Source organism: Bombina bombina, chromosome 4 (assembly GCF_027579735.1).
Source record: "Bombina bombina isolate aBomBom1 chromosome 4, aBomBom1.pri, whole genome shotgun sequence".
NCBI lineage: Eukaryota > Metazoa > Chordata > Amphibia > Anura > Bombinatoridae > Bombina > Bombina bombina.
The window spans coordinates 331784416-331802438 of record NC_069502.1 but is presented as its reverse complement, the minus strand read 5'-3'; the positions used below and the strand labels follow the sequence as shown (position 1 = coordinate 331802438).

General features: G+C 38.5%; 1 protein-coding gene across 1 annotated transcript in view; it reads left to right on the top strand.

Annotated features, from left to right (window-relative positions):
- Window positions 1-18023, top strand: part of PLCH1 (phospholipase C eta 1) — a 458827-nt gene that overhangs the window by 246054 nt on the left and 194750 nt on the right. The window contains exon 6 of the mRNA XM_053710072.1: window positions 13756-13926. Coding sequence (XP_053566047.1) covers window positions 13756-13926 — 171 coding nt within the window. The remainder of the gene's footprint in view (window positions 1-13755; window positions 13927-18023) is intronic.

Here is an 18023-nt window from a genome sequence, read left to right as displayed (position 1 = left end):
TGTGTGGGTTGGGTAGTTTACGAGTTGCTTCAGTCCGATGGTTCCGAGGTTTTTCAGGAGGGTGGAGGTGTTGTGATCGTTGGGGTTATAGAAGTTGAAAGAGAAGAGAAGCGCAAACACAATTCAAGTGTAGAGATAACAGTTTTATTTGTAGCCACACGCTATGTCGGTACTCACAAGAGATAAAAAGATAAAATGCACATCTTTCACATTCCCCAACATTCCCGGACTTGATCAAACATACAGTCTTTTAGTAGTACAACCTTTTAATTCACAAATGTGTTGCAGGTATAAAGTACTAACCGGTTTTAGGAAACATGAGTGTAGGCCCTCGACTCTTCCGCGTACAGGATTCCTTCTGACAATGCATGTATGCATCGTTAGGGTTATGAAGATGGAAGTTGAGGCCACCGAGGAGGATGTAGTCCATTGAGGTGAGGGCATGGGGTGCGATGTGGTCGGTGATGGAGTCGCAGAAGGCGGGATGAGGTTTGTAGATGAGGGTTCCCGTGGAGGGTGGTGTTGTGGTTGACCTGGAACTTGAAGTGTAGGTGTTCTAGGCCTGGTGAGTGGTCGTCGGAACTGGTTACGACTTAGATGGTGTGTTTGTGGATGATGGCGATGCCTCCTCCAGGTCGGTTACTGCAGTCTTTGTGGCAGATCTTGTAGCCTTCGGGTATTGCAGTGGCGATGTCCGGCGCTGATGTGGGGTTTAGCCAGGTCTCGGTGAGGAAAGCGATGTCTGGAGAGGTGGAGTCTAGCAGGTTCCAGATTTCGAGGGCGTGCTTGTGGATGGAGCGGGTGTTGAGGAGGATGCAGTTGAGGTAATTGCGGCTGTTTTTGGGTGGGTTAGTTGGTTAGGTTGTGGTCTGGAGGGAGGGGAAGGAGCAGTTGCGGCAGGTAAAAGGTCTGAAGGTGTTGGTTGGGTATGCGTGGTGGAAGGCGGACGATCTACCGGTGTTGAGCGTGTGGAGGGTGCTGGCGTTGTAGTGGCGGCAGTTTCTGGAGCCAATGTTTGTGGCGTTGGGTGCGGTCGGGGTGCGGTCGGGGTGCGGACGAGAGCTGACGGGCTTGCCTTTGGCGTGCCAACGGCGTGCCCGGAACGGTCGGGGTAGGTGTAAAATAAAAACAGCAAGCAGAATACAGTAAAATACAGCCAAAATTCATAGGGAGGAGGGAGAGAGAACTTACTTCAATGGTGCTGGGAGCAGCATTAAATACAGCAGGAAGGTGGGCGGGCTGGTTAGCTAGATAGGGGTAGGTGTGAAATAAAACAGCATGCAGAATACAGTAAAATACAGCCAAAATACATTCATTTTCTCTTCATTTTTTGCTATTGTGTACTTTTTTTTAATATACCACCCGCTACCAATCCAATAACGGACATTGTTGTGTAAATATACAGTATACTTCTCTAGTTTGTTAGAACATTGTTTTCCCAAATTCCTTTTACTATATGTTTTACTTTTTCAAAGGATTTTGTTACTCCAGATGAGGATACATCTGACTGGCAAATGAGAAGCAGACATACATATGTATGCCCCCTCACTGATCATATTATCATCTGGAACTGAATGGAGGTGCTCAAAGAGAACCTTTATTAAGTATTTAACCCTTTTGAAACTCAATTAAAAGAAGAAAATGGGTTTAAAAATTTAATGTTCCAACAAAATAGAGCATTTTATTTTTCCACTAGAAAGTCCCTTTAAAATATTTTTGCTTCCTTTGTTAAAGCATTCCTTTATTTGCTGATGGACAAAAGCTTTTATTCAAGTGCATTTCCTGAGGGAGTGCAAGTCTGCCTTGTGATTACTGCACTCAAGACCTAAATAAAAAGAATCAAATATTAGAAAACCTCTGTCGAATGTTTGGTAAATCCTGAGCAAATCCTCTTAGGCAGATGCTTAAAATGGAGACAATGATAACATGAGTACCACTATCTCAAAGGACAAACCAAAACATTCAACGACAGGTTTTACTGACACCACAACATTTGTCCAGTAAATTCTAATGCATGAATTATGTAAGCATTTACATTTATTGAAATTTGATATAGTGAACACTGTGATCTCCTGTTTTCTAACTATTTGTATTGTTTACTTTAGCAAAGACCATGCACTATTATTTTGGGAAAATTGGAGTACAGTATGTAAATCTAATCTCTTGATATTACCTGTTTTAATACACTTGTCAGCCCAAAATATGCATTTAAAACAATAATATATCATATTTGTTATTTTAAAAAGCTATATACAATATTTGATATTTATAAATACTGGAGATTGGATAGATTTAAATCTCAAAATTATTTTGTTTCAGATAATAAACATTTCACATTGTTATATAGTATGTACCATATACAGGGAGTGCAGAATTATTAGGGAAATTAGTATTTTGACCACATCATCCTCTTTATGCATGTTGTCTTACTCCAAGCTGTATAGGCTCGAAAGCCTACTACCAATTAAGCATATTAGGTGATGTGCATCTCTGTAATGAGAAGGGGTGTGGTCTAATGACATCAACAACCTATATCAGGTGTGCATAATTATTAGGCAACTTCCTTTCCTTTGGCAAAATGGGTCAAAAGAAGGACTTGACAGGCTCAGAAAAGTCAAAAATAGTGAGATATCTTGCAGAGGGATGCAGCACTCTTAAAATTGCAAAGCTTCTGAAGCGTGATCATCGAACAATCAAGCGTTTCATTCAAAATAGTCAACAGGGTCGCAAGAAGCGTGTGGAAAAACCAAGGCGCAAAATAACTGCCCATGAACTGAGAAAAGTCAAGCGTGCAGCTGCCAAGATGCCACTTGCCTCCAGTTTGGCCATATTTCAGAGCTGCAACATCACTGGAGTGCCCAAAAGCACAAGGTGTGCAATACTCAGAGACATGGCCAAGGTAAGAAAGGCTGAAAGACGACCACCACTGAACAAGACACACAAGCTGAAACGTCAAGACTGGGCCAAGAAATATCTCAAGACTGATTTTTCTAAGGTTTTATGGACTGATGAAATGAGAGTGAGTCTTCATGGGCCAGATGGATGGGCCCGTGGCTGGATTGGTAAAGGGCAGAGAGCTCCAGTCCGACTCAGACGCCAGCAAGGTGGAGGTGCTACACTACTGTAGTGCAGTTCTTTTCCTTAAACAAAGGATACCATGAAAATTAAGCAAATCCCGTAATAGAAGTAAATTGTAAAGTAATTTTAAATTTTATGCTCTGTCTTAATCATGAAAGAAAAATAGTGCTTTTTTTGTCCCTTTCAAGACCATTAGGTGTAGTTTATTAAGGAGCTACCACATCTACACTGAAAATTGTGGTATATATAATGCTTTTAATCCAGCCCCCCAAGTTTCTTGGTTCCTTGCTAGTTTTAATAAGAGGTCAACGATAAGTATAAAGAAAATAGAGAAAAACTTTTACCTGCTAAAAGATCAGATGTGTGATACAATCCTGCCCATATGAACGGAACATTGTGTCCTAATAATGAGTAGTACTGCAGCAGAATAAAAGTCACAACTTTGTATATTTATCTTTATCATCTGTTGTTTGTTGTGATTGAAAGGTTTAACCCTTTGATGACCGGGTTACTTTGTCTACATCGTCCATATTCCATTCTATTCCGTCCTAATGGCGATAAAGCCCGGCGAGGTTAAGACGGAATAAAACGCCATAACGTCCTTAAAAGGTTAAACAGGGAAAATATATTGGGGTCAGGTTACCAATAGGCTTTCATCACTTCTAGGGTTTTCGTGTGAGAAAACAAATACTTAAAATGATAAGCTGTATTTCTTACCTATACAATATCATATGTATATTGGAATAATAGGAAAAATATATAAAAATACATAAAAAACATAAAAACACAAAAAGAAGATGTCAATATAACAATAAAAAAACCCAGGAACTAGTAGTTAGAGCTTATTCCCTTCTCGTTCTGCATGCAACACATATGTTGGGTTGGCTTAGTGGTTTATAGAATCCCATTTTAAAGATCTTAAAGGGCCATGAAGCCCAAACATGTTATTTTTGTGATTCAGACAGAGCATACTATTTTAAAAAAGATTCCAATTTACTTCTATTATCAAATTTACTTTGTTCCCATGATATTTTGTGTTGAAGAAATACCTAGGTAGGTATACAAAATAGTATATGAAGAGGATATACAGAGGTATGGTATACAAAGAGTTCAACACGGTCGAGGAATGTTATGGGGATAGAAACTGAAGCACTGACGTGTGCGGCCAGGAATGCCATGACGCAGCACGCATTCGCATTAGGGTAAAACCTTGTCATACAGCTGATGCCACGTCACAGGAATTGATGTGATTCGCTAATTTCACGAGTTCGCTATTTTCTCAGAACACCGGGGCTAATCTGCAATCCTAGAGCCCAGTAAAGGAACCCCCACTCCTTTTCTTTGTAGCCAGTGCTGTGTAAAGCACAAAAATGAAACTGCTACAGTACTCAAGAGCCTCAGTAGAGTGTATCAGTCCTATCACATGGTTTGGCTTCAGCCTGGCTTCTGTAGCTCCTACTCAGCTGAAGCTCTCTTTGAGCATCCGCATCACAGGACCGCCTACCAGAAGTCTATATTATCATATTTTAAATAACACACATTCTTGACTTATTGCTTTTTATTATTACTGACGCATCTATGCAACCAGGCTTGCCCCTGTAATATTGTAATGTTGGGATCTGGATAAAATTAAATTGTTTCTTTCCAAAAACAGACGCCTAGATTACGAGTTTTGCGTTAGAGGCTGTGCGGTGCTAATGAGGAGTTTATGCTCACCGCTCACTTGCAGACAGCGCTGGTATTACGGATTATTACAAACCTGGCGTTAGTCGCAAAAAAGTGAGCGTAGAGCAAAATTTAGCTCCACATCTCACCTCAATACCAGCGCTGCTTATGTTAGCGGTGAGCTGGTAAAACGTGCTTGTGCACGATTTCCCCATAGGAATCAATGGGGGAGAGCCGGCTGAAAAAAAACCTAACACCTGCAAAAAAGCAGCGTAAAGCTCCTAACGCAGCCCCATTGATTCCTATGGGGAAACAAAAGTTATGTCTACACCTAACACCCTAACATGAACCCCGAGTCGAAACACCCCTAATCTTACACTTATTAACCCCTAATCTCCCGCCCCGACATCGCAACACCTGCATTATATTATTAACCCCTAATCTGCTGCTCCGGACACCGCCGCCACCTACATTATACATATGAACCCCTAATCTGCCGCCCCCAACATCGCCGACACCTACATTTTATTCATTAACCCCTAATCTGCCGCCCCCTATGTTGCCGCAACCTACCTACATTTATTAACCCCTAAGCTGCTGCCCCCAACGTCGCCGCCACTATAATAAATTTATTAACCCCTAAACCTAAGTCTAACCCTAACACCCCCTAACTTAAATATAATTAAAATAAATTTAAATAAAATTACTACAATTAACTAAATTATTCCTATTTAAAACTAAAAACTTACCTATAAAATAAATCATAAGCTAGCTACAATATAACAGTTACATTGTAGCTAGCTTAGGGTTTATTTTTATTTTACAGGCAACTTTGTATTTATTTTAACTAGGTACAATAGTTATTAAATAGTTATTAACTATTTAATAACTACCTAGTTAAAATAAAGACAAATTTACCTGTAAAATAAAACCTAACCTAAGTTACACTAACACCTAACACTACACTATAATTAAATTAATTTCCTAAATTAAATACAATTAATTACAATTAAATAAAATTATCTAAAGTACGAAAAAAAACCCTACTCTAATCCCCCTAACAGAATAAAAAAGCCCCCCAAAATAAAAAAAGCCTACCCTACACTAAATTACAAATAGCCCTTAAAAGGGCCTTTTGCGGGGCATTGCCCCAAAGTAATCAGCTCTTTTACCTGTAAAAAAAAAAGTACAAATACCCCCCAACATTAAAACCCACCACCCACACAACCAACCCTACTCTAAAACCCACCCAATCCCCCCTTAAAAAAACCTGATACTAACCCCTTGAAGATCACCCTACCGTGAGAAGTCTTCACCCAACCAGGCAGAAGTCCTCAACGAATCTGGCAGAAGTGTTCCTCCAGACGGGCAGAAGTCTTCATCCAACCGGGCAGAAGTGGTCCTCCAGACGGGCAGAAGTCTTCATCCAGACGGCACCTTCTATCTTCATCCATCCGGCGCGGAGAGGGTCCATCTTCAAGACATCCGACGCGGAGCATCCTCTTCTGTCCACGGCCGACGACTGAATGAAGGTTCCTTTAAATTACGTCATCCAAGATGGCATCCCTTCAATTCCGATTGGCTGATAGAATTCTATCAGCCAATTGGAATTAAGGTAGAAAAAATTCTATTGGCTGATGCAATCAGCCAATAGGATTGAGCTGGCATTCTATTGGCTGTTCCAATCAGCCAATAGAATGCCAGTTCAATCCTATTGGCTGATTGCACCAGCCAATATGATTTTTTTCTACCTTAATAAGAATTCTATCAGCCAATCGGAATTGAAGGGACGCCATCTTGGATGACGTCATTTAAAGGAACCTTCATTCAGTCGTCGGCCTTTAACAGAAGAGGATGCTCCGCGTCGGATGTCTTGAAGATGGACGCACCGGATGGATGAAGATAGAAGATGCCATCTGGATGAAGATAGAAGATGCCGTCTGGATGAAGACTTCTGCCCTTCTGGAGGACCACTTCTGCCCGGTTGGATGAAGGCTTCTGCCCGCCTGGAGGAACACTTCTGCCGGATTCGTTGAGGACTTCTGCCCAGTTGGGTGAAGACTTCTCACGGTAGGGTGATCTTCAAGGGGTTAGTGTTAGGTTTTTTTTTAAGGGGGGATTGGGTGGGTTTTAGAGTAGGGTTGGTTGTGTGGGTGGTGGGTTTTAATGTTGAGGGGGGTATTTGTACTTTTTTTTTACAGGTAAAATAGCTGATTACTTTGGGGCAATGCCCCTCAAAAGGCCCTTTTAAGGGCTATTTGTAATTTAGTGTAGGGTAGGGCTTTTTTATTTTGGGGGGCTTTTTTATTTTGTTAGGGGGATTAGAGTAGGTGTAATTAGTTTAAAAATCTTGTAATTTCTTTATTATTTTCTGTAATTTAGAGGGTTTTTTTTCCGTACTTTAGATAATTTTATTTAATTGTAATTAATTGTATTTAATTTAGTTAATTTATTTAATTATAGTGTAGTGTTAGGTGTAATTATAACTTAGGTTAGGTTTTATTTTACAGGTAAATTTGTCTTTATTTTAACTAGGTAGTTATTAAATAGTTAATAACTATTTAATAATTATTGTGACTAGTTAAAATAAATACAAAGTTGACAGTAAAATAAAAATAAACCCTAAGCTAGCTACAATGTAACTATTAGTTATATTGTAGCTAGCTTATGGTTTATTTTATAGGTAAGTATTTAGTTTTAAATAGGAATTATTTAGTTAATTGTAGTAATTTTATTTAGATTTATTTAGATTATATTTAAGTTAGGGGGTGTTAGGGTTAGGGTTAGACTTAGGTTTAGGGGTTAATAACTTTATTATAGTGGCGGCGATGTTGGGGGCGGCAGATTATGGGTTAATAAATGTAGGTAGGTGTCGGCGATGTTAAGGACGGCAGATTAGGGGTTAATAATATTTAACTAGTGTTTGCGTTGCGGGAGTACGGCGGTTTAGGGGTTAATATGTTTATTATTGTGGCGGCGATGTCCGGTTCAGCAGATTAGGGGTTAAAAATTTTATTTTAGTGTTTGCGATGTGAGGGGGCCTCGGTTTAGGGGTTAATAGGTAGTTTATGGGTGTTAGTGTACTTTTTAGCACTTTAGTTAAGAGTTTTATGCTACGGCGTTGTAGTGTAAAATTCTTAACTACTGACTTTAAAATGTGGTAACCAGTTTTGACAGGAGAGGGTGTACCGCTCACTTTTAGTCAGACTCGTAATACCGGCGCTATGCAAGTCCCATTGAAAATATAGGATACGCAATTGACGTAAGTGGATTTGCGGTATTTCCAAGTAATGCTGCTTTTTAAGGCTAACGCACAACTCGTAATCTAGGCCATAATGTTTACAATGCCAGAAACTGTACAAATATAACATTGTCATAAGAATAATTATAGCAAAACCCTGTATTTTGCTTGGCTAATAAAAGAGAGGTTCTCTGTCGAATTGGAAATTTGAATATTTACAAGTATGTGGTGTTAGATTAAATATTTTGCTCTTTCATTAAAGGATTTGAGAAAATCATTAAAATGGGGGCATTATAAAATTATAAAATAAAAATAATATAGGGATTTATATTACTCTTGTTTATGTAATTGTTGCTAAAACTCCCTTGAGAATGGATTGGAATAGGGGCCCTTGTTGGATTTCCTTATCATTTCTGGCATTTCTGGTGGGAAAATATTCTAGTAGAGACTGTAAGAATGTAATGGGTATTTTTTCTTTGAATTTGTATTTTTTTCAGTATTTTTTCTGATTTTTCTACACAAATATGGTCGCCATTCTCTGTACAGATTAATGTGATCTGTCACTGACATCTCAGCTACTCAGGCTCTCTTATTTTTCTGCTTCCATTGTGGTAGTTTAAAGATAGATATTGTTACTTGCAAACCTCCCTCTCTAACCTTCATCTTATTGACTACTTCTGCAGATACTTGGATGCCAACTCTTTTTCTTCTCTCCATAATATCTCCAATAGCTTTTGATTTCCCTTTCTATTATTCTAATAAGCACCTCTTAACCCCTTGTGCCAAATGGGCAAAGGTACTACATCACACACTACTTTGCCCAGCATACTTTGTTGACGTAGTACCTACATTTAGCACAGGGAGGTGCATATTGCAGTCCTCGCTGTCAGCTGAGACAGCGGGAGCCACAACCAGGGGGCAGAAGCATCTGCCTTCATATGGTAAGGGAACACTGATAATTTACCATATGAATCCAGATGTCCATTCGTTTGACACTGTCTGTGTCACTTTATGTAAATATCTTCAGTTGATGGTGGCCCAGTGCAGTAGGGGAGAGCAGAGGGGCATGGTTACCTACACTAAGGAAAAAATATTAGGCAGCATATAGGGAGGAATGGGACTACAGAAAATTGTTTGAAGGGGGAGGAGGGACCCTACACTACAGAAAAAAGTTGTTGTTTAGGGCAGTGCAAAAACTCTTTTCACAGCTAGCACTATTTAACATTAGTCAAATGAAATAAGATAAACTTACTCTCCGGGTTTGTACAGATCTGAAACATCACAGCTTTACACACTGTGCTACCAAAGTGACAATTTAAATGTTTTATATGTTTTGTATGTAGATCTTCTGCAATTCATTGCTTAATTGATGATTTATACCAGTGATTTTTAACCTTTTTTTTGCCGTGGCACACTTTTTTACATTAAAAAATCCTGTGGCACACCACCATTCCAAAATTTTAAAAAAATCACACATTGTAGCCTAATACAGCATATATATATATATATATATATATATATATATATATATATATATATATATATATATATATATATATATATATATATACACATACACACAAACACACACATACTGTATGTATTGTGCTGTTATGCCATGCCTCTTACAAACTACCCCTGCACTGGGAGTAAAAAACAAGCATAGTTTAAAAAATATGTCACACTGTTGTCAGTCTGCCGTGGCACACCTGAGGATCTCTCACGGCACACTAGTGTTCCACGGCACACTGGTTGAAAAACACTGATTTATACTATACATATATAAAAAAAACTTCTTGTTTTAACTTGACATATCTACAAGAACTTTACCCATAGTCCTTCACCGAATACACCATGAATGTAAAAATAAACCTTTTCCCACAGTAAACCCCCAGTAACTCACAGTCTCACTACACACCTCCATCTACTTCATTAAACCTGACAACACATATTATAATAGCACAATGTTCTCAATCCTACAAAACGTTCTCAATCCTACGGCAGCCTGCATGCATGTAATTACAGGTGAAGTATTCCATGGATTCCTCAAAAGGAAATGACACATTTCACTGCACATCTTACACATAAAGTTTTAAACCTCATTATTAGCTTATCCCACACCTTTGTTCTAAATCTGAAATTTCACCATATTATCCTACACCTCTGTCCTAAATCTGTTTATTCATCACACATGCCCACTCCCTAGTCTAAATATTAACTTCTCTTCAATGTCTTTAGATGGCTTTAAACAAAATTTCTTTAAAATAACTTTACAGCTTAAGGGGTAGATTTATCATAGTGCGAGCGGACATGATACAATGTAGCATATCATGTCCGCTTCACATCGCTAAATGCCGACAGCATACGCTGTCTGCATTTATCATTGCAAATGCCACCCCCTGCAGATTTGTGGCCAATCGGCTGCTAGCAGGGGATGTCAATCAACCCGATCATATTCGGTCGGGTTGATTTCTGTCTGTGGCCTCAGAGCAGGTGGACAAGTTAGACCGCTGCTTCATAACTTCTGTTTCCGGCAAGCCTAAAGGCTCGCGCGGAAACAGGGGCATCAAGCTCAAAATAAAACTTGCAAGAATCAGACAGAGCATGTAACTTTAAAGTGAATGTAAATTTAGATGATAAAGTGCCTGGTTTTTAAAAATCGGATTAAAAACAGGGGCACTTTAATTCATCAAAATTAACATTTCACTTGTGTTGTGAAAATACTTACCGAAATTACGGACTTCCAATCACGGCTCCCCCCCCCCCCCCGGGGAATCAGTGTCTGATTCAATGCCGTGATTTGAGGAAGCCGGATTCCTCATTTTAGACCCGGGAAGAGGCTTTGCTGTGGGTGGGGGGAGCGATGCAGCGGCTGTCAAGATTAAAAGGTAAGTATTTTCACAACACGAGTCAAATGTAAATTTCAATTAATTAAAGTGCCCCTGTTTTTAATCAGATTTTTAAAAACAGGGCACTTTATAATCTAAATTTACATTCACTTTAATACACTTTTAAAATCACTTCTATGTTCAAATTTGCTTCATTCTCTTGGTATCCCTTTTTGAAAATAAAAACGCAAATATCCTACACTAGTGGGAGCTAGCAGCTTATTGGTGTCATACATTTGTCTCTTGTAATTGGCTAACTAGATGTGTTCAGCTAGCGGTCAGTAGTACAATGCTGTTCCTTCATCAAAAGATAATAAGAGAATGAAGCATATTTGATAATAAAAGTAACATTTAAAGTTGTTTAAAATGGTATGTTCTATCCAAATCATGAATTCATTTTTTTGGGCTTCCTGTCCCTTTCAGACCACTGTAGCTTGTAATTTTTACCACCCCCAAAAAAACAACCTCTTGTGATATCTTAATTAAAAAATGGTTATCAATGAACACAAACAAAATGGTGATATTTCAGTTACATCAGAGTTAAAAATGTACATTGATCCCTTTTAATAGTGTGTAGTGATGCTAATAGGCGATGTGAGCAATTGACCTGTTGTGCTCCAAAACCATAGAGATATGTTTGTATGTCTTGCCAATGGATTTAAACAGGGGATTATCAGTATAGTGAGGATGTATGTTTGTTAGGTTATTCATTTTGCTAATAACGTTGTGAAAGTCAGGGCCGGATTTACAGCACAGGTGACTGTAGGCACCAAAATCTAAAGTGCCCCCCATGCGCTCCCGGTTCACATGTATGAACCTATAGCCTAAAACTTTATAGAATTATGATTTTTTTTGCAGCAGCTGCTAATTTTGCCACATAAAAGGCAGTCAATGATCAATAACAAAACACATTTCAGACAGTATTTGCCGAGTATGATGAGATTCCAGCGAGAACGGTATTTTTTATTTTATTTAATTTATACAAGAAAAAGTGCAGGTTGTCTAGACTGGGGCTTCATTTAGAAATTTTGCTGACCAAGCCTGCAATGTGATCAACCAACCAAGGGTCAATTATTTTTTTTAAAGTGTGTTTATCCTATAGCAATAATATTCATACCTATGGTATTTTATATGAAAGACTGCCCCTGACTGTACAATCTGTCATTTTGATTTTGACAGCCCCTGCATCTGATACATGTCCACTCCACCGTGCACTCAGAGTGCTCTGTAATAGCTCACAAATAGAACATAGTCACTCACTGTCACTTCTCATAAAAGAACCAACACCCTACACACTTACTCTCAAGCCGCTCTGACTGCTCTGTCCGCATTCACTAGAGAAATGGACTGGACTGGCCAGTGTGGAGGCCATCTTTGATTAGGGTAAAGTTATTATTTACTATAGTGAGTGAGGGTAGAGCCACAGAGGTGTGCAGAAAAAGCTTGTGGAGCAGAGAGACAGGCGCCCCTCTATGAAAGGTGCCTGTAGGCACATGCCTACTCTGCCTAATGGTAAATCCAGCCCTGGTGAAAGTGCTTAGTATTATTATTATTTTTTAACTTTGTGGACTACAACTCCCATCATGCACTACTACTTGGGTAAATGTCACTTGGCGAATGGCCCCCGGATACAATGAGCATTATACCCCCAGTTTACTTCCTTTAACAAATTGTGCATAGTCTTTCTATATATACCATTTCTGAGCTTCTGCTGAGTATGTGCAAGAGTTCACAGTGTATATTGATTTGCTGATGGCTGTCACATGTTACAGGGGCCAGCAAATTGAAGTTCATTGTGACATTTTTATTCTACCGCTAATTTAAAATTCAAAGTAAGTGCTATTGCATTTTCTTTTTATTATGCAATTGTTGATTATGCAATTCTCCTGTATTCAATGGCCCTTGTATCCAATATGGTACCACGTTAAAAAATGTCTGGGTGTTTTTTTCAAGTCCTTTTAGCTGTTCAATTCCATAAATGTAAAATGGCCCTAAACTGTATAGATAACTATACAGAATGTCGATTGTGATTAGAGCAAATAGGAGTAGTTCATGTTAATTTAAAAAGTGGTGCAGATAAAAAAGAAAATCACCGGTTGTGGTTGCCTGGACGTCACAAAGGGCTCATCAGCAGTGTTTGACATGCTGATAATAATCAGATAGATTGTTCTCAGCCCTATGTGTTTCCACAAAGGGGTAAAACACAAAGGTAAAGTGCCACTTAGGAGCTGCAAGCATTCCAATTCTCAAGCAGACCACAGCCAGTGAGCCAATCAGGAGTAGCAGTCTCACATACTGTAGCTGTCAATCCCTGTCAGTTTCCTGCCAAAAAATAAATAACAACTTATTAAAACTAAGTTTCAGTTCTTAGTAATCCTTTTAGATCTCATTGTTTCCTGTGAATAAGTTGAACGCAGACCTCTACACCTCTAATGGATGTTGTCAAACTTTTTTAACAGTTTTTTTCACTCAGATTTGTTTTATATATATATATATATATATATATATATATATATATATATATATATATATATATATATATATATATATATATATATCATGTATATGAAAGAAGAGCAGTTAAACATATTAATTATAGATTATTGAGTAAAATGGTTTTAGCAAAAGCTGTTAAAATTTATAAATCTAATAGGAAATTAGGTGATTAGGAGAGGACTGTTGCAGCTCTATTTGTCTGTCAAACCTAAAGCCCAATATATTTCTTTTCTCCCTTGTATAGTGAAAAGGAATATACTTGCTAAATAAATGAAATAAATAATAAAGCACAAATAAATGTATATTGTATATCTGCCTATTGTTCTACAATACATGTTTTCTGGGTCATTCTTTCATATTGTTACTGATACAAGACTTATTCCACAGGAAGCTGACACAGATGAAAATCAAGGCACTTTAACATTTGAAGAGTTTTGTGTTTTCTACAAGATGATGTCTTTAAGAAGGGATCTGTACTTGCTGCTTTTAAGTTACAGCGACAAGAAGGATCATTTAACAGCTGAAGAACTTGCTCAGTTTCTTAAAGTTGAACAAAAGGTCTGTAAACTATAAACTTTTTTTTGTTTTGTTTTGAAATTATACTCTTAATTTTGCTATATGGCAAAATTGTTTGCATAGTGTCTGTACAACACTAAAAGTTATCACAATAAATTGATAATGTTGTATTGCAGAATCTAACTGTTTTTTTATCAATGTATTTTATTGTATGTGGATTTAATAGGATCTGCTTTTGTTCATGAGAATTAACACAAAATTTAAAATGATGAAAATCTTGCTGCTGTTAGTAATCCAACAGTAACCAAATATCTACTTCTTTTGTAAACTAACCCTTAGAGGCCTATTTATCAAAGGTCTTGCGGACCTGATCCGACAGTGCGGATCAGGTCCGCAAGACCTCACTGAATGCGGAGAGCAATACGCTCTCCGTATTCAGCATTGCACCAGCAGCTTACAAGAGCTGTTGGTGCAACGCCGCCCCCTGCAGAATCACAGCCAAACGACTGCCAACAGGGAGGTGTCAATCAACCCGATCGTACTCGATCTGGTTGAATTATAGAGATTCCTGTCCGCCTGCTCAGAGCAGGCGGACAGGGTTATAGAGCACTGGTCCCACAGAGCTTGATAAATGGGCCTCTAATTTTATCCCATCACACCTTGGGCCTAATTCTCCAAAGCTCACTAAGATGTGTCACCAATAATTCAAGGTCCCTCAAAGAAAAGCAAATTTTAGCTCAAGAGCTGTTTCTCTTGTTATACAGAGTCCTGGATGTGAAGGAAGACACCTAAAATATAATCCTTAAAAGAAAAAAAAAGATTCTGTATGATTTACCTCCATGCTGGTGATTTTTTGATCATCGTCCCTTGAAAACCACGTAAACGACTCCTTGACTTATCTCCTTTAACAGAATATTTAACTCAGTTTAGTACGCTTTCTTTAAACTTAGCTCCATTTCATAAGATAATACTGAGATAGGTTCAAGAGTGCGTATGTCTTAAGTACATGGCAGCAATGTTTGAAACAATGTTTGAAACAATGTTATACTTATTGTTACAAACCAAGGTTATCCAACCCTGCGCCAGTCACTTATTTGGCACAGAAAGGGTTATCAGACCCCTTCTACTCTCACTAATAGGTCATAATCTAGCCACACCAGGCCAGCTTGTGATTTAGTTCAGTGGGTGCAAGGGTTAACAACACTCTCCAGTCTGTACTAGACATAAAAGAAATGCCCCAAAAACTCCCCTTTAATGCCACCCACACTAAACTAACTACAATATCTAAGCTGCCACCACTTAGGATCTATTAAAGGAAAAAATCCTAAGAAAAACCCAGCCTTATACATTAACTCTCTGAATACAATTTAGCAGAAAATAACCTAAATTATACAGTTCTAATATCCCAGTCTCTTTCAGTAACGTGGTTCAATTATTAGACAAAGGCCAAACTAAATAAAATAATTATTTATTATGCCAAAAATATTATGCACAATGCATTATTAATAAAAAGTTGTTACAAATAAAATTACACATTAGCAAACAGTGTTTTAAAATAAAAAAGGAGAAAAACAGAATTGAATACTTTCCTAGTTTCAAGATCTATGCCAGGTGCTGGCATGAAGCGATGGATTCTTACTCTGTAGAACAGCTCCCCTTGTAAGAATGACCAACTTCAGTGTTAACACACAAGACCCTTATACCTTTCTAGCACAAAAAAGAATAAAGTCCCAACTAATCCTTTGGAAGAAGTTTGCCCCACTAAAGTTTAACCGGACAATTTGCTTATACAGATACCCTCAGGAATACTTCAAAGTCTTTAAGGGGCCTCAATAATTAAATAGACAGAGTTCATCTGAATAGTAGTATTGAATAAACCAGTGCCTGTCAGTGTGCTCAGCATATAACAAACAGTTCTTAAATTTTGAGAGTCCGCTCTATAGCTCATATGTATAGCCTCTAATTAGGTGTTCATTGGCTTTAACGCTGACTTGAATAAGTAGATATACAGGTATCCCAAATATGCTTGACAAAAATACAGGTTGTACAAATAGAGATTCTCACCAGCTGTGGTATCCTGCTCTCCCAGGCTACTGCCTGTCCACCAACGCGGAACGAGCGCACCTCTTAGCCGGGCTTCTCCTTCGGTAGTGTGTTCTGTATCGAGCCGCGTCCTGTTAGCCAATAGGAACCAGGTGGTGACGTATCCTACGTGTCACTTACGCCACTCCGCCAATGGTAACCCGGTTAGTTGACGTTTCCCACCTGTCATCCGTAGGCAGCCAATCCATACGCGTTGAGGGAATCCAATGACCATCCAGGGGTCGGCCTCAACTTGCGATGTCCGTTTACCAAGCAAACAGGGAGCAATCAATGGTACTTGCCGTAATGAATCAGATGCATGTAGTGAGGCTTCACTGTACACACGCAGGCAAAGGTATTACAAGCGGCCCCTATATGAAAAATTGAAGAGGGTAACCATTTACTTCCTCCTCACTGAGGGTAACTCCGGTGGGCTTAGCAGATGGTGCTGGCTTGTGGTAAAAAATAGGCAATCAGAAAAAAGCAGAAAAGCATGCCAGGCACCAAAAATAAATAAAAATCTTATTTTATTGGTATTCCATTAAAAATAGTATTACAACAAGAGCAATGTGGGGGGACCACCAGACAAAACAGACTAACGCGTTTCGGCTAGGAGAGCCATACTCATAGTCCATAAAACTACTAAGAATGCACTGATTTAAATACCCAGTGCTCTATTTCTATTGGTTGGCCATCTAATTGAAATTTAAAGGTACAGTGCCCCAAACATCTAAAGCACCTCAATGTATAGTAAACATAGCTATATTTAAATACTAAGGTAATTTCATTAAATGGCCAAATGGGGGTGAGAGATCTTAAATAACTTATATATATGATAAATGACATAATATTATCACAGGACCGGCTCAACTATAAATGTGTATAAGGAGTACATGTAGCAATGCATAATTCAAGGTTATAGCCAAATTAGACTTAATTAGTCTAAAGAGAGGAAATATTGTTATATAATTCTTCTGTTCCAATATACACATTGGTAGGTACGGGGTATATTACCATATTCAACCTATGACGGTGAAAAAGTGACAAAAAGATGTAATGAGCCCATGACTAGAGGCGCTGATCAAATATTCATAACCCTAGATGGTGTTAAAACGATAGAAATGGTATAGACCATTTGGGTATATAGTGACCCTTCCCTGTTCTATAATATATCATTAAGAGGGAAGTAGCATCAAGCAAATCCAATAGAAAGTGTAAATGAGCCTATGACTAGAGGACGGGTTGACTATCTAAAATAAATAACTTCAATTAAGTACACATAAATTAACCTCTGAAAAAGCCTTAGGACCTATAGACTAGATCACTAAAGTAAAAGTAGTTGATTACAATATATATGGTAGTGAGCCTATGACAAGAGGCCAGCGTGAAAAGCTAGATATGGTTAATTAGTTGTACTTATTAGTGAAACTGGTATCCATTGCCAAGGTCCCTATGTACTAGATTTGTCTTAGTGTTTGTAATGAGCCTATGACTAGAGGATAGTTTGAGGACTTGATGAAATTAGTTAAACATATATGGTCAGGTAGAACTAATACCTATTTATTTGGTCCCTACAGGCTAGAATAGTATGTGTTTACTGAGGGAAAACAAAGAGCTACATGATTTGCTAGGCTGTGAATGATTTTGGGGCCCATGGGTAGAATGTGGGACCGAGTTAGTTCCTCACTTCCAATAGTTAATGAAATCGTATTCTGAGTTTAGGCCCCAAGGTCTCTTGGTTTGGAGCCTAAATATCCAGTACATCTCTTGCCTTGACAGGACGTCAAAGCGGTTGCCTCCCCTCTTTTGATGTTGTACCTTTTCAATAATCATCCATTTGAGGGAGTGACAATCTTTGTCGTGCTTTTGTACAAAGTGAGTTACCAATGTAGTACTACTCTTACCTATTCTGATCGTGGACAAATGTTCGCGTATCCTGGAGCGGACGTCCCTAGTGGTCAAATCTGCATATTGCAGATTGCACAATGTGCACCACAGAAGATAGATGCAATACGTAGATCTGCAGTTGACACAGAAGGAAATATCGAAGGGTTCCC